The sequence below is a fragment of the Micromys minutus genome (assembly GCF_963924665.1).
Source record: "Micromys minutus genome assembly, chromosome: 1".
NCBI classification, from domain to species: domain Eukaryota; kingdom Metazoa; phylum Chordata; class Mammalia; order Rodentia; family Muridae; genus Micromys; species Micromys minutus.
The window spans coordinates 78144961-78167290 of NC_137969.1; the positions used below are offsets into that span (position 1 = coordinate 78144961).

Consider the following 22330-nt stretch of genomic DNA (forward strand, 5'->3'; position numbering starts at 1 on the left):
CCAGTTCTGAACCCTGTGTTTTATCTCTGAACTGGTAGAGAAGTCGATTTTGTATTTGAAGCTACTGAAGCTTCGTTTGAAATTTTGAGCATAGGCCCGGTGATCTTCATGGTGCTGCCTGCAAGTGGCAGTCCCTGACTGGGTCACTTCTTAGAGAATGGAGTAATCAGCAAAGGGGAGGTCTAGTGTCTTATTACACCTGCCTTGTATAAATAAACACAACTGTTAATGTGTGCCTGTGTCTTCTTGTGTTAAGGTGAGGATCCTGACACATAAAACTCAGTTAATAATTTTGACTGAAAAACCCTAAGCGTCAAAGGACATTCTTTCGGAGACTTTTTTTTTATATATACCACCTATCATGGGCAAGAAAGTGGCCATCGTGGGAGCTGGAGTAAGTGGCTTGGCTGCAATACGGTGCTGTCTGGAGGAAGGGCTGGAGCCCATCTGCTATGAAAGGAGCAATGATGTTGGAGGCCTATGGAAATTCTCGGTAAGTGGTACATCTTTAGGACACAAGAGGTAGAAAGAGGGTTTCCATTGCAAATCACATCTGATCAATTCTCTTTCATACCTGAAAGCCATATTTCAAAAGCTCCACATCTGGAAAGGTAAGTTCTATTTCTCTGGCCACACTAACATTTTATTAATATTACTAATATAATACTGGCTCACAAAAAACTGCTTTACACCAACAGGGTAACTTAATGAACCTTAAAGGATGTCATCAAAAAAAGCCAATAACTTTGTGATGAAGTTCTAGTCTCTAGCCTGTCAACCACACCATGTCCTGTCTTGAGGAGTTCTAGTCTCCAAGCTGATGGAGAGTTAATGTCAGTAATTAGCTAAAATTAATACAGAGCCACTTTCTTCCAAAGATGCCTGCAAAGACCCTATCCTTTATTTCTCTTAAACACCAACAAACCATTTTAAAATGCCTGGACTAGAATCAAATTCTGAGCTCTGTTTCCAACTCAGGTTTTCTAGGCAGACAAATCTTAGGTAGTTGACTACCACAATCTAGAGCTCAAGAACTCATCAGTCAAATCAGAGACTGGAAATTAGGTTGCTTCTAATGTGCCTTGCAATGTAACACAATATAATTTAATGACAAATGTTGTTGATCTGGCCAGTTATAAATTGTATAAATCATCCAATAACTATGCATATGGTTACTAAGTTCTCAATTCTAAAGAGAAAAATCATGATCTTTGCTATTTAGTTTTTAAAAAAGCAATATGGCCATGAAATGTTTTATCTAGCATTTTAATCTCCAAAGCCCGATTTGGGAGCACTTCTAGCTTTCCTGTCTTGAATTTTCCAGTCAGCGTGACTCGTGTAAGTGATACATATTTTTGGATCAAAGATAGTGTGTCCACAACACTCATCAAATAACCAATGTCTTCTATCTTGGTCTCAGTTTTTGCCCACATGAAAAATAATATTTACCTGATAGAGAATTTAGGTTCTGCATTCATCTCAAAATATTTTTTGTAGTTTTTCATCCTGTTAAATGCAAAATATTGCACGAAATATGTAGTCACAGATTTTATCTTTAACTCTGGAAATGAAATTTTAGAGAATTCCATTTTCTTTATATTTCCCCAGAGAAGTGTTACCAGCTTAAATTAAGTCATACTATAACTGTCGACAATCTCGTCAATAAAAGATGAATGCTACATGAACATTGAATGTGTCTGGCTTTGGCTAGCAAGTAGGATGACACAATCATTAAACATCAGTGGCTTCTAGTCTACTGATGAAGGGTGTCATAACCTAAGTCCACAATCCTTTGATATCAAATAAGCAAGAACTCATTTGACAACAAAACCTCTCATGAGATAAGGATGAGAGTGGTCTAACCATGACGTATATGATAAAACCAGTCTGGAGAGACAGTATATTCTAAGAGGCACTTTAGCTATCAGACAATTAAAACAATAAACCTCAAGAAATTGAGATTTTCCCAGAATCTCAAGTTGAGAGGAGAAATGTCTGGGCCATTTAGAGAGAATGATCTTCTCTAGAAGAAAGAGATTTACAACCTTGCAGAGATTTTGATGAGCCAATGGTGGGTGGGACCAGGCCTTGACCTGGACTCCTTAAATGTGTGTACACTTGGGCCCCTATTTAAATATCATTCTCATTTTAGGACCCTGGAGATGAACTGGAGTAGAGGGAAACTGGATCTCTTTGTTCATTTTCCTAATGATCACATTAAATAAATTCTCCTTTTAAGATTTCTGCTATTAATTTGGCTGACCTAAGTGGCTTACTGAGGATAAGTGGACAAACCTGGCTTCTTGGGCCATAAACTATGACCTGACTGACCATCTAGTAATGGTGAAATAAAAAACATAAGCCAAATTGTCATATCGCTAATTTTCACTTTTTAGTCTGAAGAAATGTCGTCATGTTTGATTATAAGTAGGTACCCCCAGACCTCACTAGGAGACTATGGGTCATAACTTGATACTGTACATATTCTGTAAACTATGTGGCCCTAAGTATCTCAGACTAAAAGTTGTTCATTAGATAGCCTTTGATTCTTGTCAACTCAGTGGATAAAAGCCACTGAGTCCTTCATAAGTCAGGAGAAATCCTGCAGGATGTTCTCAAAGGAAGTAGATCTTTATGTGATGCAGTTGCAGAGTACTACTCCCTTCAGGGTCTGTGAATGGTTCCCAGTGTCTTTACTCCCTTCATGTCCGTGAATGGTACCCAGTGTCATGTAGGTGCCTTGGCAAGTGTGCCAATAACAGCATTCTAAGAAAAATCAGCAATCCACAAAAGGAGGCACTGCATCTTCTGCATCCCAGAGTCTGTGTGTTAGCTATTATGCCATCTCAGGAAGTTTGTGTAGGGTAGCAAAATGTGATAGACTCTGGTTATCCATGACATAGAATGTCTCTTGTCCATCGGGCTATGTATATAAACAAAATTCTACCCAGAAGGCCCCATGTGGGGTATGGGGGTAACACATTCAAAAACTTCAGTTTCCTAATCCTTCTTCTCTTCTAAGAAAAGTTGCTTTTGCATGATGTATGCTCCTACAGGAATTTTGGAAAAATGTGTTATATAAGTTTTCGTCCTGTGAGTCCCTGCTGGGCAGAAGGTGTGGCGGAAGACAGACACCTGATCACTCTGAACTTTTCACTACCTGCTTTTTCTAAGAAATGGAAACCAAATGGGCTTTAAAGACTAGCAGACTAGATGTGAGGGAGCGTCAGGTTTCACACACCCATATAGGACACCACGTCCTCAAAAGATTTGGTTAGTTTGACATTAAGAAATTTCTTCCGTCTAAGTACCAACCAAGCTTGACCCTTGACCTTGCACCTTAAACTTTGGTGCATTCAGGGTGGATCAGCTACAGCTGACCTGTTGAAGGTGAAGATATTCTAGAGAGACACTTGTATCCTCAGTCTATCGGACTACCAGAACAACAGACATCTAAAATAAAAAATTCTCCCATAAATCTTATGCTGGGAGGAAGGAAATACTGAAAGCCTTTGTCTCTCTAAGAAGAGAATTAATAGTACCGACTGCTTCTAACATTTGCTATAGGTCCCTTTACGTGATGAAACTGAAGCCTAGCAACGATGAGTTGATGGTGGGCAGGACCCCACTTTGTCCTGGACTCCTTAGATTTGCATATCCCTGGTCCTTTATTTACACTTTAATCTCACTTCAGGACTTGTAAAATGAACTGGAGGAGAGCACTGGCTCTCACTGTCCTTTTTCCCAAAGGCCACAGTGAAAAAATCTTCTTTTTCTGCCTTTTACTATAGATTCAACTGTTTCAATTGACTTCTTGAGAACAGGTGGCTGAACTTGAATTTTTGGAGTACAGATTACAACCCCAAGTTTGGTAACATGGCCAAAGACAGAGGTAAAAATTTTCTCAACAAACAAGTGGTAGATTAGTATCATGTTTGGCTAAAAGAAAACAAAAATGTCAGAATAATCTGAGCCTATTTTTTTTCAGTCATGTACACCTCTAGTCAACAGACACATCCTGGGCTGAGCATAGAATAAATGTACTAGGAAACCAGTGTTTTACATGTTTTCTTTATTTTTAAGACTTTAATACTTGTATACAACAAAATATAATCATATCTACCTCTCATTTTTCCCCTCCAGTGCCCCTATATCCCCTCTCCAATTCATGCCTCTTTTTAAAAAGTAACCCACAAAGCCATTAGCACTATCCAGATTGTTGGTGGGGTATTCACCAGAGAAGACTGCTTGAACATGGGTTTAAGCAGATAGAATGTCTTTGTCAGCCAGCCTGCCTTCAACTAGACTGGGAATTTGGGATGCCACTGTAGCACTGAGCCTTTCTCAGGTGAGCCTTTAAGCACAAACTCCATGGTCTGGGTTGACACACTTCAGTTAATAGAAACAATTAGCCAGAAGCAGAACTATAGAAGCTAAAATGCAAGGGTAGTACATTTTTGAGACATTCCCAGAACTATACGAGTATCAGTGGATTTAATCTTTGTTTTAGTTTTGGCAGATGGTGTTGTCTATGTACTGAGTTTTACAATCTTAATGGAACTTGCATCAGGCAGTGAGTTGTGCTAAGGTCTGGGGCCCTGTTAGAGTGTGTGCAATGGTGTAAGGCCATTCCCTGAAGCATGAGAAACCAGTGGCCATATACATTAAAATAACTGTGACATAAGCAACTGTGTACTTAGGGCAATAAAGACAACAGAAGTTATGGATGCATGGATGATTGACAGTTGATGAGAGGAAGAAAAAAGAAAGCAATTTAGAGAGCAACTTTGGAAAAGGAGTTAGAAAACTGATTTATACCAACAGACATTCAACAGATAAGCAGAGGTAAAATATGAGAGTCAATAAAGGCAGACGTATAGAAACACAGAGAACATTCTGGAATTTGCCTCTGGCCTTGTCCTTAAGACACTTATACCTAAAGCAAAAGAGGGGAGATGCTGAAGCTCTAGAAAGAAGAGCAGTGTGTTGAAGATGCATCCACAGCTCCGGACCCTAGTTCCAGGACATGATCCCTCAGCCTGAGGCAGAGTTGGAGCCTAATTCCCTCCTGAGGTGGTTCAAATCACCTCACACTTTGAAATAATGAAAAGGCATGCCGTTTGAAGCAACTGGCTGTTGTTATATATTTCCTTTAGTTGAAGAACAGTGTCTGAAGAAAATTCCATGTTTTCATGTTTGAATCAAGGGGTGGGCGTGGGAGAACACATGAACTTATTCAATCTGGAAAAAAAAAAAAAAAAAACAAAAAAAAAACAGCCCATATCACCTTTTCCCAGAGCAGAGTCATATATTTATAACCAGGCCCTGGCCCTAAGCCCTCCCTCCTCTCAATGAACAGCTGAGAAATTTCCTTTTCTCCTCACTTCACAACTGGTAACAGGCAAACACTCTGAGTAAACAGCAGTGACTTGCCTGTCAGGCAAGAACCTTCAACCTTTCTCTGACCACCACAAATATTTACATGTAAGTCTTTTCAAAAGATTTTTTAAATTTTCAAACCTCTAAATTTATGAGAAATGTGGCAACCATGGGTAGAGAAAAGGAACATTCTCAACCCAAAAGGAGAGACTGGGGCCTCAGGCTGAATTTCCCTCCCATAGGCACAGACCTCAAGATTCTTTCTAGATCTTTCCGTCTTCCTCATCCAAAGCTAGCCAGGGTGAGAGGGAGACGGGTATCTTAAATCCAGCAACATAAAACTGTGTCCCTCTCCTCTGTTACATAAGAATTCCTTCAGGCCTTGGGAACGCAGAGCCTGCCAGCTTTGAAATGTGTTTTCAAGGCAGCACACTATGTACACTTTTTATCCTGTCCACACAAGAGAGAGGAAATGTTTATTTTCAATTTAGCTTCCGACTACCTCTCACCAAGAAGCCGCTGTTCAATTACACAGTGGCTTTAAAGTCTAATGCCAAGAAGTGACACATGTTCTAAATCCTGCTGTTTTCCTGTGGGGGGAGGGTGAGTGGTGTATGGGGTGTGTTTGTGTGGTGTGTGTGTGTGTGTGTGTGTGTGTGTGTGTGTGTGCTATGTCTGGATGTGTGTGTGATATGTGTGGTGTATGTATGTGTTGTATGTTTGTATATGTATGTGTGGTGCTTGTATTATGATGTGTGTTTGTGTGGTGTGTGTGTGATGTGTGTGGTGTATGTATGTGTTGTATGTTTGTATATGTATGTGTGGTGCTTGTATTATGATGTGTGTTTGTGTGGTGTGTGTGTGTGTGTGTGTGTGTGTGTGTGTGTGGTGAATCCCATAGCTGATGAGTTAAAGGTCCCTTAAACACATAGTTTTTTAACAGCAGAGTTTTCCCAATGTGAAATCAGCCACACTAGGTCCCTTCTGCAAATTCTTAGAAATGCAAATTCTCAGACCATGCATCAGAGGCAGGAATCCATGATTCTGAATATGAAGCTCAGGAATCTCCAGTTGGGGAGAATTTCTGGTGATTCTGATTGTGACAAAATGGATAAACTACCTTGGATAAAAGCATAGGTTTTACCTCCAGTGAAGAGGTGGACAGGTCCATGTAGAAAGTACATGAGAGAAAAGCCCCATGCTGCTTGGACTGTTGAATCCTTGTTGGTTTTTCAAGGTGAGCATGATATCCAAGCTGGTGACAACACGAGAAAGCAAGAAGGAAACTGCTGAGAGACTACAGAAGGACTAATGCTGGGGTGATTAGGTGAGACTGGTTAATGCAGAGAGGGATCAGCTCTATTCCATATCTGAAAAAGAGAACTATGCTTTTCATACATTTTTATTGAAAAAATATCAGACAGTACATTCTGATTATAGTTTCCTTCCCCCCAGCTGCTCTCAAATCCTTTACAACTCCTCATCTACCAAACTCCACAACCTTTCTTTCTATCTTTCTTCATTCCTTCCTTCTTTTGTTCTTTTTTTCTCTTTAGAAAGCAAACAGGCAAAAAAAAAACAGGTTAAAAAAAGCAAAGACATAAGCACAAACAAAATGCATAAAAACACAAAATCAGAAAACAGTACAGGCAAAATAACAAAAAGATAAGTAGGTAGGAAGATAGGTAGACAGACAGAGAGACAGACAGATTTGTTTATTGATCTACAAGAAAAAAATTGAGTTTGTTTTGTGTTGGCCAACTACTGCTTGGCATGAGGAATGTCATTAATTGTGGTTAGTGTACCCATGAGATGCCACCGAAGAAAAACTAATTTAAAAATGAGCTCTTAATTTTTAATATTAGAAGGGTTTTAATCAACCAAGACTTAAATATTCTCAGAGAAGAGGACCATTCTTGGCTTGATTTTACAATTTTGTTATTCTTCCTAGAGTCATGCGGAGGAAGGAAGAGCCAGCATTTACCAGTCAGTCTTCACCAACTCTTCCAAAGAAATGATGTGTTTTCCAGACTTCCCCTATCCTGATGATTTCCCGAACTACATGCACCATAGCAAGCTCCAGGAATACATCAAGTCGTTTGCACAGAAGAAGGATCTTTTGAGATATATACAGTTTGAGGTAAGTCCTGTGCCCAGTACCACTGGTATTATATGAATGTTAGAGAAGATGGAAGGACAGAACACCAAGGAGGGTGCACAAAGTGTTTTGAGCCTCACCAATCAGTAGTTCCATTAGACTATAAAGCATTTATGTACTGACACCACCACTTCCTGCAATTTTCTGAAGTCTTTCAAATACATTAGATTCTAAGTTTCTTAGGTTCAGTGGTTCCCAACCTTCCTAATGCTATGACCCTTTAATACAGTTCCTCATGTTGTGGTGACCCCCAATCATAAAATTATGTTTGCTGCTACTTCATAACCATAATTTTGCTACTGCTTTGAATCGTTATGTAAATATCTGGCTTGCAGGATATCGGATATGTGAATCCCCCCAAAGGTGGTTGAAAACGGTTGCTTTAGAAGATGTTGGAGACAGATAATCCTATCACAGCAAAGTTCTCACCATCATTGTCTCAAGCTAGGAAAATAATCCAAAATTTTCCAGTCTATGTTTAGACTCCTGTGAGTTCAGTATCAATGAGTTAAGTATTGTCCAAGGAAATGAAGCATTTGTTAGATCTTGGCATACGTTTTGGTCTGCTATATTGGGTTCTTATATTTCTACCTCCCATAACCACCCTAATCCCTTCCACCCTACAACACTAGGTAGGAGAGACAAAGGTTAGAGGAGAAAGGGGGTATAGATCTCTTTACTACCTGATGATTAGGGGCAGTGAGTTCCTTGGAGCAAGTCCAGTCTTCTTGGTCAGGATATCCAATTTATTCTGCTCCTCTCTTTGCTCATGACCTCTTGACACACTGCAACAACAGCAACCAGAAGCAGCAAGGTGAACAGCCAGGGAAACAGCAACCTCCTCAGGCCCTCTCAGGGATCTCACATGTATATACCCTCCCAAGAGTAAACTATCTGCATCTGGCAAAAGTCACACCCTTCCTAGAGCACAAGGCAATCATAGCAGCTCCAGACAATCTGAAACAGCCCCATATCCCACACCTGGGATTAAAACAAAAACATATTCACATAGCATAACTGGGATTTTAAAGAAACCAAAATTTTCACTACAGTTAGAAATCGTGACATTATGAGAAGAAATAGCTTAAATGACCCCTGTCCTTTACCCACTTACACCATTATATTTCTTCTTAATGAGTCTTAGAAGTCTTGGGAAGTAGAGTCATTATTTCTGTAACTGGTAGCAATCTTTATTTGTTTGATAACTCTACCTTAATTAATTAGTATTAAATAAAAGGTGCACACATACATAAACAATCAACAAAATGATGACTTGAGGCTGTATTTACATAATTGTTTTCCTTTAAGTAGTTCCAAATACATAGTTAAAATTAAAATTTCCAGCTATCAGTTTTGAAACTTTTTAACAGGAAAACAAGCAAGTCTGGCTGAGAAGCACAGAAACAGCTTCCTGAAGCTGGAGAGGCTCACAACAGAGGTGCCCCCAGATGTTCTTTGATGACATTTATCTGCTTGCTCCAGTCATTCATTTGTGGAGTTTCAAATGCAGTAGATTGGGTTGATTTCCGGCTGTAATACCTACTGACATCAATCAAGCTCCTGACACATGCTTATATCATGTTATTGTTATATGAAGAGGAAGGAAGTGTGGATGGAAGGACAGGAGGGAGGGAAGGGGGGGGGTAGGACCGGGCTGGAGGGATGGGCCCAGTGCTCTTATGGAAGACCTCAGTCTGTTTTTACCACTTCACCAGTCAGCTTGCAACCACACTTAACTCCAACCACAGGGGAATCCAATGCCTCTGACCTCCACAGACAGGCACACATACCCCATCCACACACAAGGCAGGACTGTGGGGCAGAGGGATGGAGAGAAGAAGGGAGAGCAGACAATAACTGACTATAAAATAAATCCTTTCACAAAAAGAAAAGAATCCTAATGTTCTTCAAGAAGCCTACTATCTAAGTGAAAATCAAAATTAATATTCAGAGAGTAACAAATGTAACAGTCACAAGGAATGTAAACAAAAAGGAGGACAATTTAAAACTGTCTGATCATGTTGTAAATTTTATTTTTATATCATAAAAATAGTACTATGGAAATCATAAGATAAATATGTTGGGAAAGGAGGAGATGAAGATGTATTTGGAAAATGTTTTAGATAAGGGAAAGCCATGAGGACAACTAAGAGGAAAACTCTCTGCTTACCTAGAAAAACATAGACAGAGCTGACAAGGAAGGATGTGTGCCTGTTATGGTTAAGGTGAACTCTACAAGCCAGAGTATTCTGTAGCTTTAAAAATTGAGGATTATTTTAGAACCATATAAATTATAGGTGGGAGGGCTACAAATGGAGCTGGTCAGGTGGTGCCAATGTCTGTCATAAAAGTCAGCTGCGTGCATCTTACACCACTGAGGGCACCTCCCAGTTCACAGCAGTTTCTAGACCTTCTAGGCAAGAGAAAAGTGGGAATGGATGGGAACCAAAGCATGTTCTCCCTGCTACATCAGCTCCCTTCCACAAGCTCTGGTGAAAAGCCTATGAAACAGTATCTGCTTCTATGTCATAGGCCCCTGCTGTTACATGACGGTCTGAAAGTGGGTCCCATTGCTAGGTATGTAGTTGCTCCAAACAAAATCAGGTTCTGTTAGTAAGAAAAAAAAAAAAAAAAGATGAACCCTGGGGAAGGAAATTAGCAGTCTCTGCCCCCAGGGGAGTCTGTGGAAACACCAAAAGGTAAAAACAAACAAGGACATAATTAATGAGCCTTTCAATCCTAGAATTAGAGATAAGGAATTAGATGGGTGTACCTCAGTACACGAGTGAGGCCCTCTGCTCAATCACCCATGAAGGAGACTGCCATGTACCAGAAATAACTTTGAGACAGAAATACGGAATCAACACAGTCCTGTCAAAAGATTACTTCTATAAGCAGGATGAAATATTCTGTGTAGCAAGTTGATAGCTGGGAGTCAGCCTGGCTATAGACTCTTAAAGCAGTCTTCATGGTTCTTATAAGACCTTGAAGCAATGCAGCATTTGAGGCCATGGAATGAATAAAAAGTAATATGTGTCTGTGAGACAATGTTTCTGTAAACATGACACTTAAATAACAGGGCAGCTCCTGTCGTTGTTGTTCTAAGGCTAGGAAAGTCAAAGACAGCTATGGAGAAAATAGAAAGGTAGGTGAATATTAACATGCTTCATTAGAAGCACCATGGCTTTGCAATTGGAAAAGTAGACTAGATAGCAGAGGAATGGGCTCAAATATATATAGTCATATAAGCTGTGAAAGTTGCTCGTGTTTCTGAAGGGAATCCATACAGAGCATAAAAGAGATCTAGAGTCAAACTAGAGACACAGCTGTATTTGTGGAGTGAGTAGAAGGTGAAGTCAGAAGCAGAGAAAGTGGGGTTACTGTAGAGAAGATGTAAGCAAATGACATGGATTTGCTACATGGCACCACTCATAAAAATGCCCAAGTGTGACCCCAGTGAAAGATCTAGAGAAAGGACTGAAGGAGCTGAAGCGGTTTGCAGCCTCATAGGAAGAACCAAACCCTCCAGAATTCCAAGGGACTAAAGCACCAACCAGTGAGCACACATGGAGAGACCCATGGCTACAGGTGCATATGTAGAAGAAGATAGCATTGTCTGGCATCCATGGGAGAAGAGGTCTTTGGTCCAGTGAAGGCACATTTTCACAGTGTAGAGGAATGCCAAGGCACTGAGGTGGAGAGGGTGGTTGGGAGAGGGAGCTCCTTTATGGAAGCAAGTGGAGCGGGAGAGGGATGGGAGTGGGGTGAAAGGGATAACATTTGAAATAAAAATACAGAGAATATCCAATAAAAAAAGAAAGAAAAAAATATGCCCAAGTTTACCCACATCAACTTACCAGATGTTCAATAGTAAGTAAACTCTCAGGAGTAGTTTTCTGTGCAAGATTTGAAGACTCACTGAGGATGTACTCTGACCCCCGTATTGGCACCTTTTTATATATTTTTCAATGACCAGGTCATCTTATAGCATTATTTTCTCCCTAGAAAAATACTGCAAGAAAGAACAAAAGAATTCCACAAATAGAAGGAATTCTTTTTTCTTCCAGACACTGGTTTCCAGTATAAAGAAATGTTCTAGCTTCTTGACCACTGGCCAATGGGTAGTTGTTACTGAGAAGGATGGCAAGCAAGAATCTGTGCTCTTTGATGCTGTGATGATTTGTTCAGGACATCATGTGTACCCCAATATGCCAACTGATTCTTTTCCTGGTAAGCTTGAAATGTATAAAACTTAGGTATTATGGGCAAATGTCTAGTGTTGAGGCATATCTTTATACAATAATTGTGTTTGAATTACCAGAAAAGTCAAAAGGAAATATGTTTATGCAGGATGATATGAAAAATATAATAACTTATTCCCTAAGCCCTGAAGTTCAAAGACTATACACTGTTCAATGTCACTGGGTCATGCAAATGTAAGTCCTAACACACATGTGGTCTCTGAACACTCATAACCAAAAATGTAGGATTTTGCCAGACAAATAAAGTGCAATTTTTATTTCATCTTCCTTTCCAATTTACAAGTGAATTATAAAAATCTCAGTGTTGTGTTCTGTTGTGTGCACATGTCTCTGTGTATGAAATGATGTATGTTCTGATGTGTGCATGTACGTACATGAATGTGTATGTGTGTATATGAGTATGTGTGTGTGTGAGAGAGAAAAGGTAGTAATTGTTTCAGTGGTTGTGGTTGTACCAGCAGGAGTAGTGCATTCAGTTGCTGTCTTAGTTCCATTTTCTATTGCTATGATACAACACTGACCAAAACCATCTCAAGAGTTTACTTCGGTAAACAGTGTAGAGTCCTCTGTGGCGTGAAATGAAAGCAGGAACTCGAGGCAGGAACTGAAGCAGAAATCATAGAGAAATGCTGTTTATTGGCTTCCTCCTCATAGCTCACTCATCTTGCTTTTTTATACAATCCAGAACCACTGGCCTTGAGGTGTCACTGCCCACTGTGGACTGTGTCCTCACACACATCAATCTTTAATCAAGAAAATGTTCCACAAGCTTGCCTACAGTTCAACTGAAGCTCGCTCTTCCCATATGAACCTAGCTTGAATTAAGTTGACAAATAGGAGGAGGAAGAAGAGGGGAAGGAAGGAAGGGAGGGAGCAAAGAAAGAAAAAAGGAAGGAAAAGGGAAAGAAAGAAAGAAAGGAAGGAAGGAAGGAAGGAAGGAAGGAAGGAAGGAAGGAAGGAAGGAAGGAAAAAAAGAAAAGAAAGAAGGAAGGAAGAAAAGAAGGAAATGAAGAAAGAAAGAAATCCTAACTTAACCATAAGAGTTGCCATCCAAAAGTGACAAAGATCAAAACAAAAATAAATACACACAAAATCTTCCTACTATCTGTTCTATTTTGCCTTCCTTTTATCTTTGATCTATCCTTCTTCCATTCCCCCCTCTCTTACTCTCTCCTTTCTTTCTTCCTTCTTTTTTTGCCAAAGGTGGTATTATTTCATGAAGAATAGGTTAAAATCGTAATGGGCAGCATGGGGTTTTTTATCTTTTTTTATTAGATAGCTTATGTATTTACATTTCAAATGTTATCTTCTTTCCCTGTTCCCCCATCTCCCATCCCCCCTCACCCTGCTTCTATGAGGATGCTCCTCCTCCCACGCACTCACTTTCACCTCAACACCCTGGTATTATCCTACCCTGGGGAAATCACCCTTCACAGAACCAAGGGATTCTCCTCCTATTGATGCCAGACAATGCCATCCTCTGCTATATATGCGGCTGGAGTCATGGGTCTCTCCAAGTGTATACTCTTTGGGGACTCTGGAGGTCTGGTTGGTTGATATTGTTCTTTCTATGGGGTTGTAAACACTTTGAGCTCCTCAGTCCTTTCTCTAACTCCACCATTAAGGCCCCCATGCTCAGTTTGATGGTTAGCTGCAAGCATTTCAATCTGTATCACTAAAGCTCAAGCAGAGCCTCTCAGGAGACCTTCGTATCAGCCTCCAGTCAGCAAGCACTTCCAGGCATCAGCAATAGTGGTGGCTATTTGGTGGCTGCATATGGAATGGATTCCCCAGGTGGGACAGTTTCTGGATGGCTTTTCCTTCAGTTTCTGCTCCACACTTTGTCTCTGTATTTTCTCCCTTGAGTATGTTGTTCCCCCTTCTAAGAAGAACTGAAGAATCCACACTTTTGTCTTCCTTATTCTTGAGCTTCATGTGGTCTGTGAATTATATCTTGGGTAATCTGAACTTTTGGGTTAATATCCACTTGAATGCATATCATGTGTGTTCTTTTGTGGTTACCTCACTGAGTATATTTTCTAGTTCCATCCATTCGCTTAGGAATTTTATGAAGTCATTGTTTTTAATAGCTGTGTAGTAATCCATTGTGTAAATGTACCACAACTTTTGTATCCACTCTCTGTTGAAGAACATCTGGATTCTTTTCAGCTTCTGGCTATTATAAATAAGGCTGCTATGAACATGGTGGAGCATGTGTCCTTGTTAGATGTTGGAGCATCTTTTAGGTATATGACCAGGAGTGGTATAGCTGGGTCCTCAGGTAGCACTATGTCTGATTTTCTGAGGAACCACCAGACTGATTTCCAGAGCATCTCAATTATGGGATATTTTTTAATGTGTGAAAAACTGAGTCTTCACATCTTTGAAACTTAACTTAGGCCTAGAACACTTTCAAGGCAAGTGCCTGCACAGCCGGGATTACAAGGGTCCAGGAGCCTTCCAAGGGAAGAGGGTTCTTGTGATTGGCCTGGGAAACTCAGCATCTGACATTGCTGTTGAACTCAGTCGTCTGGCTACACAGGTATGTGACATACAAGGTTTAGGAGGTAAAACTAGGATAGAAATATACCATGAGGTCAGTGACAGAGGCTTGGGTTTCCAAGCATATTGCCTGCTTTATGAGACCTTTCAATCATGAGAATTTGAGTGAGTCATTCACAAGTTTGCTGTGATGAAATGGAAGCAAATGTCTGAGTGTGTGCAGGCACTCATACACATTTATGTTTTATTCTAATGACTTTCAAGTCATTTCAGTTCTTATTCAGGCTCCATCTTTATTTATTTAACAACATTTCAAAGGTCTACCCTTCGAGAGATCTACTTACCAGTAAAAGAGATTTACTTACCACTACAGCTCTGGAGGATCACATGATCTGGCTTTTGGCCATCCTTCATTCATTCATTCATTCATTCATTCAGAAGCAAGGACTCAGCAACTGCTGGGCACTATTGTGTATCAGATTCATGTTAAGCTAAAATTACAGGTATGGGTTAGACTAGATCATGACCTTAATGAACAGTCAGTGGGTGGGGATGAGGCAACAGATGCAGGTACCATCCACAAAGGTAGTGCTGAGTCTCCCAGTGGAATCGGGTGTGGCAGCAGCACCTTCAAGAACTGAGTCCTGACGTAATCTGGGCAAAGTCAAGGGAAATTTCCATAGGACTCAAGTTGCTGCTTGAAGAAGCTCAGCATATTTTTAAGCAAGCAGATAAGTAAGTGAGCTGACTCCTAAATAAACATAAAGAAAGAACATATATATATACATATTTCACTAAGAATAGCTCTATGTTATCAGAAAGATAGTAAGTATACCTGCAATTGACCTGGCAAATTAGGATGGCTTCCATGGCTTAAGATGTACAGATGTGCAGGGAAGACTAAGAAAAGGAAGGAGGGACAGAGAACAACATTGAATCTGTAGCATCCCCTCAATTTAATTCCAGCTACTTATTTCCCCAACTCAGCCCAACCTCTTCTGTCATCCAGTGCTGCTAGAGCTACCTGTTTTGACTAGGCTCTACCTAACTGGCCATCTTACTCCATGAGCACATAAGAACTAACAAAACCACAGGTGGCTATAGAAGCTTCTCACACCTGATGTTGTGTTCATGATTCTTTGAACAGCTCTACATCAGTCTTTTGGAGTGGTGAGAGAGGACTCTTGCCTCCCCTTAGATTCGAATGTAGCATGTTCATCTAGACTCATTTCTTAGAAAGTGTTCCTAAATGGATACTGAAGGGAACAGATAGATGTGCCTCTAAAGAACTCTGTCATGTTTATTTGTTTGTCACAGAAGAATGCTGAAATCTGTATTGCCTCTCCCAACCAGGTCATTATCAGCACCAGAAGTGGTTCCTGGATCATGAGTCGGGTTTGGAATGACGGGTATCCTTGGGACATGGTATATGTTACCCGATTTGCGTCATTCCTCCGCAATATCCTTCCCTCTTTTGTCTCTGACTGGTTATATGTCAAGAAGATGAACACGTGGTTTAAGCATGAGAACTACGGCCTTATGCCCTTAAATGGGTATGATAAATAATACATATCTTCCATTCAATCTAGGAGCATACTGGTTCCTCCTCTAGTAATCTCATTAAATCTAGTGGAATTAAGTTACAAATTTTGCAGGTGACACATTTAAACCACAGATCAGGTACAGGCTAGAGATTAGTGGAGAAAGGGATGTGGATTTGCAAAGGGAGGGTGGGCTAGGGAAATGGGTCATCCTGATAAGTAGAATCCACTTATAATTTATTGCCAAAAACTTAAAGGACTGGACAAACTTGAAATGGATTTTCTGAAATATATCATATTTATAGGTAAGTGAGAATGCCTGTAACAACATCTACTTCTGAAGATAGCAATATTTAGAAAGATAAATGGACATTTATAACTTACTTTGTATGTTAGAAACTTAAAAATGTGTGTTCTTCTTAGTCTCAGCTCACCTATATGCTTGTAAGCACTATCTACCAAAGTCCAGTCAGTGACTGTGTCTCAGAAAGTAAGAGACTCAGAACAAGAGTGAACACTCTCCCATGCTCTGCTTGCTTCAAAAGGCCATTGGGAGGCAGGGACTGTATAAAGCAATGGAGCTCACTAGGATTGGTGTGACATATAAAATTAGTACGATTCACTTCTTTACTTTTTTTGAAAACAGAGTTCAACACGCCCTAATTAGGGAAGCACTATAAATAGAAAAATCAGTACAGTTGAATATTTGGTGGATAAGAAATGTTTCACAATGAGATTTTCCCTTCTGGCCTATGCTAGCCAAAAATCCCATTTGTTTATGAAATGTGCTAAGGAAAAGTAAAGAAGAACTGTAAATAAGAATACCAAATGTCAGGCGTAAAGAGCTAGAGCCTCCCTCCAAAGCATTTACCCCACCCTGATTTAAGAGCTGCTCTGACTCTCCAGAAAAAGGAATGTTGTTTAATACTTAGAGTTTTGCTTAACAATAAAAGTTCCAAAATTTGATCCAATCAAAAAATGGTTTTATCTTACAAGAATAACTAAATATTACTGGGGCTTTACCACTTAGAAAAATAAAATGTTTTGGAAAACCACTCCTCAGGACTAAGCTCCCTTCTTGTAAGGGCTCCAGGGTCCTAAATAGCAGCTGACACCTTTTGATTCCTCTCTTGGTTGAGAAGACAACACGGAAAGAAAACAGGTGTGCTGTGATCTACTTGTTCAGTACCTTGTAAGGCAAAGGGAGAGGAGACAGAGTTACAGAGAGGAGTAACACCACAGAAATACAAAAATAAACACCAATACAAACAGAAATACAAAAAATTATACAGTGTTTTTATGTATGTGAGATACTCAGAAAATTCCAGACTCTCTGAAGGAAACCTATGTCAGCATAAAGTACATTTTATGAAAACCTTGACTGCCAGAATTTTGGCAAAGTACAGCATCCTTGTGAACTCAAAGACCTTGATAGAAAATGAACAAGCATGGTGGTAAGACATGGTGGTAAGATCATCCGTCACCAATCTAATTTTGACATGCAAGGCCTCCAAGCTATATTAGTAGTTAACATGCAATGTTCCCAAAGGTGTTGGCCATTATTTTAGTGGCTAGTCATCTCTTAATAATATCTCTGTGAAGACAATTCTGCCATTACCCCATTTATACATATAGAGAAACAAATGTAGTGCAACACTAGTTGCTAAGAGATAGAGCTGGGCACAAACCTGTGGTGTCTAGCTTTAGAATCTATATTATTAATGGGTTTATTCTATCTAGAATGGGTTTATATTCCCATCTATTTTGTGAGTCTCTGAAGAGCTTAAATACATACAATCTAATTTTAAGTTTCAAGGGGCAACAGGAAAATTTCAGATATAAATTCTTAGACATATTCATAAACGGGAAAGGAAGTTCCACCTGAGAAGAGCCTGCACGGGCCTTCATGCTGGTGCTTAAGTGGTCGCTTCTGCTGCAGGGCAATGGGCCCTTTTGGGGACTTCATGGAAATGATTATCATGTTCACTGCGCTTGCCTTTCACATCTGCACAGCCCCCTCAGGAAAGAGCCCGTGTTCAATGATGAGCTCCCAGCCCGCATCCTGTGTGGTACCGTGTCCATCAAGCCCATCGTGACCAAGTTCACAGAGACCTCCGCTGTGTTTGAGGATGGGACCGTGTTTGAGGCCATCGACTGTGTCATCTTTGCCACGGGCTATGGTTATGCCTACCCCTTCCTGGATGACTCCATCATCAAAAGCAGGAATAATGAGGTCACCCTGTACAAAGGCATCTTCCCTCCTCAACTAGAGAAACCAACCATGGCAGTGATTGGCCTTGTCCAGTCCCTGGGTGCGGCCATCCCTACAGCCGACCTCCAGGCACGCTGGGCTGCTAAAGTGTTCACAAGTATGTGGGTCATTTTGTGTTTCATTCACTAAGGCAATAATTGCCTACTGTAAGCTGATGATTGTACTTGGGATCCATTGGGAACGAGGCAGACATGCAACCTGACCTCATAGATGGGAATGGAATGAGCAGAAGACGTGACAGCAAGAGAGGTTTCGGGGTGTTGTGATGAGGAGAATTGCCCTGGGATTTATTTATTCCATCTAAAACAATAACATAATTAAAGCCCTAATATGAGGAATCACTCAGAATTGTATAAGAAACAGGAACTTTTTTTTTTAATAAAAGGCAGGGAGTGGCAAGAAATGAAGAGAGAAACAAAACCCTGGATGGGCTTCATCAGCTGAATCAAAGAACTTGACCTTCCGACAATGAATTTGGGAGGGGGTTGAAAAGTTTTGCGTGAGATAAAGAAAATAGCTGGGAAATTTCAGGGATAAGGTACAAGGATACTTCTGGGACACTGGGGCCAGAGGCGATGGGCATGCTAGAGCCCTAGGGTTAGCTCTGTGCCAACCTCATGTACCCCTCACTGTTCAAAGACTTCTTCCCTCCCTTCCTCTGCTGTGGACCGCATGGTCTCAAGGAGCTCCAAGAATTTATGTGGGGAACATATAGACTCATAGAGAGAGGCAGTGACTTAAATATGCCAATTTAATTGCCCCAATACTACTGACCACCATGATTATGAAAAGTATCTTCTCATGCAATGTCTAAAAAAATTAAACAACATAAATATAACTTCCCTAACACACTGCTGACAAAAATTTATAACAAGGAAAATATAAAAGTGAGGAGAAAATTTAAATCGTAGAATGAGTTTAAACAGCCTTTAAAAAATGCTGTAGATGTAAACACTTCTATTTTAAATAAGCCATGAAGAATTTAAAAGTGTTCCATCAACAAATCTTAAATAAGGATGCTCACCTATAAAATGCTTTCATTGTCTTTTATTCTTAAAAGCCTGACAATGCACCCAGAGACTGAAATTTTATGAGAGGGTTGCATACAGTTCATAACCCTGCAATGTTAACATGAAAGAAAGGGCATCTCTTAGTCGCTGGACAAATATTCATAGAATATCTGCTGCATGTGGAGGTCTGTCTTCTCACTTACTTAGGTCCCAACTTCAAAGCAAGCAAACCAAAAAACTCTGGTCCCTCTCCCGCTAGTGAAGCACATAGGCAGGAATAGCTATAGGGTGAGAACGTGCAGAGTCAGATGCTCACCGTGCGCAGATGGTGCTCATTCACTGAAAATACCTCAGTAACCTTCTTCCACTGTTACAGAGGTAAGCAAATTCCAGCCAGTCCCAAGAGACAGAGTTTGCAAAACAAGCTAAGGCTTTTCTCTCATTCCACGTTAAACACCGAGCTGAACACTGCCACTGGAGGCCTGGGCCTCCTCTCATTATCTACATCCCTTGCCGTGGACTTTACTATCAACCATTGTTCTAGATGATTACTCGAGGGATGTCTTAATAGGAGGTTATAGACGAGAAGTATGAACACAATGACGCCATTTCACGGCATGAGGTGCCGCAGAGGTATGCTGAGGGCCAGGCTCTTCGTGGTGTTACACAAACATGAAGGCTGGCTGACTTAAGCCTGCAAGCATCTGTGCTGTGGTTCTTACACACAGGCCAGCCCTTCCATCTCCACATGTCCACTCACCTCTGTGTTTGTAAACTGCCATTTGTCTAATGACATCAAGGGAGTTTTTATTAAGAAAACACTTTTTATTGAATAATATCACTCTTTCCTTTTATAATGAACTCACAAATAAAAACCTCACACAGCTGAATTAAGGTAGTCACTCAAAGGCCTTTTTAGGCATTAGTTTTATAAATAGTGTATTTCATTCTGTATGGTTTTCCAGGACTTATTTCATTGTCTTTTCTTCTTCTTCTTCTTCTTCTTTTTTTTTTTTTTTTTTTTTTTTTTTTTTTGGTGTTTCTCTCTACACTCGTTTTCCAGACACGTGCGTCCTGCCAACTACAAATGAAATGATGGATGACATTGATGAGAAAATGGGCAAGAAACTCAAGTGGTAATCAATTGCACTTGCTAATCCAATAAGTTCAAAGTCTTTCTTTATACATCAAAAACATCAGTAAGGTTTTTAACGCTGCCAGCGGCAGTAGTTCGTTAGTTTTAATTCTGGTTCTAACTAATCCACATTAGGTGGGAAAATACTTTCTTCTCCTGTCAGCTTAAGAGAGGGCGGTTGTGCCCTCTGGGAAACGTGGAGAAATTGAGGTCTGCACATGGAATTAGAAGCCAGAAGTTTCCTATAAGCAGAAGCCCTGGTCACTAAAGCCCTCTTCACTAAAGCCATTCTGTACCACCAAGCACAGCATTGAAACCGTCAAATTGTCCGGCTCAAATGTCCATGGTGGTGAGGCTGCGAAATGCCCCATGCCTTTTCCCATAACAAGCAGCTCTAGAAGAAAACTAGCTGGCTGGAAATTGAGCAGCAGAATCTAAATTTGCTGTTGATAAACCAGAATTAAAGGTTATATTCAGATCAACTACTTTAGTATGTTCTGGACAAAAGAGGATTCACCACAACTCACAGACTGTGTGACGTTCAAGTAAAAAAAAAAAAGAATATATTTAAATTAAAATAGAACTGTATCACATCCCCCTTTCCTTCCTACAGCCCCTCCCAGTTTCTCTCCTAGCCCCTCAAATTCATCGCCTCTTTTCCTATATTATTGTTACATATATACATATGTGTATGTATATGTACCCACAAATACTTAATTACAACCTTAAAAATGTATTCGTATACTTTTATGCAAAAATGCTTAAAATTTTGTACATTTATCTTTGTTTAAAAAAAAAAAGAGGATTCACCTGTGAGTTCAATACATAGTATCAAGTACAGCAAATAGAAAGGCCTTTATGTGGCTGGATTTAAAGGTACATTTTCAAGTTAATTAGTCTATAATAAGTCTAAGATGATTCCTCTTAACTTACCTATCAAAATCTGTTGAGTGTATAATTAACAACCAAATCACTGTTGGATTAGTAAATGGTTGTATAGGAAGCTCATCTCTTCTTTTCAGCCTCCAGCATACCAGTCACTAACTATCCCAGGGTAGACATCAGCTCAAAGGTCTAAAGGAGAAAAACACAGAACTGCAGTTCCCACTTATCCTCAGAATCCAAGTCAGAGGGCAGATCTCAGATGGGAACACTCCCAGTGCTAATACTTCCTTTAGAAGTAAATAGAAATAAAAAGGAGGGGGAAGAAAGGTTCAATGGCCAGTGACAGTCTGCTCTTTAAGTCACACATGAGGCCACACTATGTCTGAAAGGATGATGTGATTTATCTTAGTGCACTCGGGAGCATTGAAACGATGCAAAATCTAAACTTTAAATAAACTGCCTAGGAATCTAACGTCAGCAGACTGGGTGCGATGTGTACAAGACAAAAAATAATAAAGTCAAAGCTCTGTTTGCAATTAGGATAATCATTTGGCTTTTCTGTCCTCAGGTTTGGCCAGAGCCACACTCTGCAGACAGATTACATCACATACATGGATGAGCTGAGCTCCTTCATAGGCGCCAAGCCTAACATACCCTGGCTCTTCTTGACTGACCCTCAGCTGGCCCTGGAAGTGTACTTCGGTCCATGCAGTCCATATCAGTTTCGGTTGATGGGACCAGGGAAGTGGGATGGAGCCAGAAATGCCATCCTGACCCAGTGGAAGCGGACCGTGAAGCCAACCAGGACAAGGACTGTTGGTGAAGCACAGAGACCACATTACCTTTACGACTTGCTAAAAGTTCTTTTCTTCCCAGTGTTCTTTCTGGCTGTTTTGCTCACCCTTTGTTAATAACAAAGTCTGCTGGGTGCCAGAGTCCAGACTAGAAGTGTAATCTTGAGTGTAACACACAAACACACTTAGGTACAGATAATCACCAAGGGCCCTCTTTTCCTTCCAGCAGATGTGAAATGCATTCTGGATCGTTTGACTCAAAGGATAAATAAAAAGGAAATTACCCAGCCTGTCTGTTTTTGATGAAAACCTTTAATAGGCTTTTCACATGTTGGATTAAAGTTTGGGATATTTGAGATAAGGGGGTGGGAAATTGAAGGGAAGTTGCAAAG

General features: G+C 40.3%; 1 protein-coding gene across 1 annotated transcript; it reads left to right on the forward strand.

Annotated features, from left to right (window-relative positions):
• Window positions 1–361: 361 nt before the first annotated feature.
• Window positions 362–22055, forward strand: LOC308431792 (putative dimethylaniline monooxygenase [N-oxide-forming] 6; the record flags this gene model as incomplete). Its single annotated transcript, XM_080931393.1, has 8 exons — window positions 362–493; window positions 7331–7519; window positions 11605–11767; window positions 14199–14341; window positions 15655–15854; window positions 17856–18211; window positions 20188–20260; window positions 21713–22055. 8 exons carry the CDS (start codon window positions 362–364, stop codon window positions 22053–22055), a joined length of 1599 nt encoding a protein of 532 aa, XP_080787519.1.
• Between the last annotated feature and the right edge of the window lie 275 nt (window positions 22056–22330).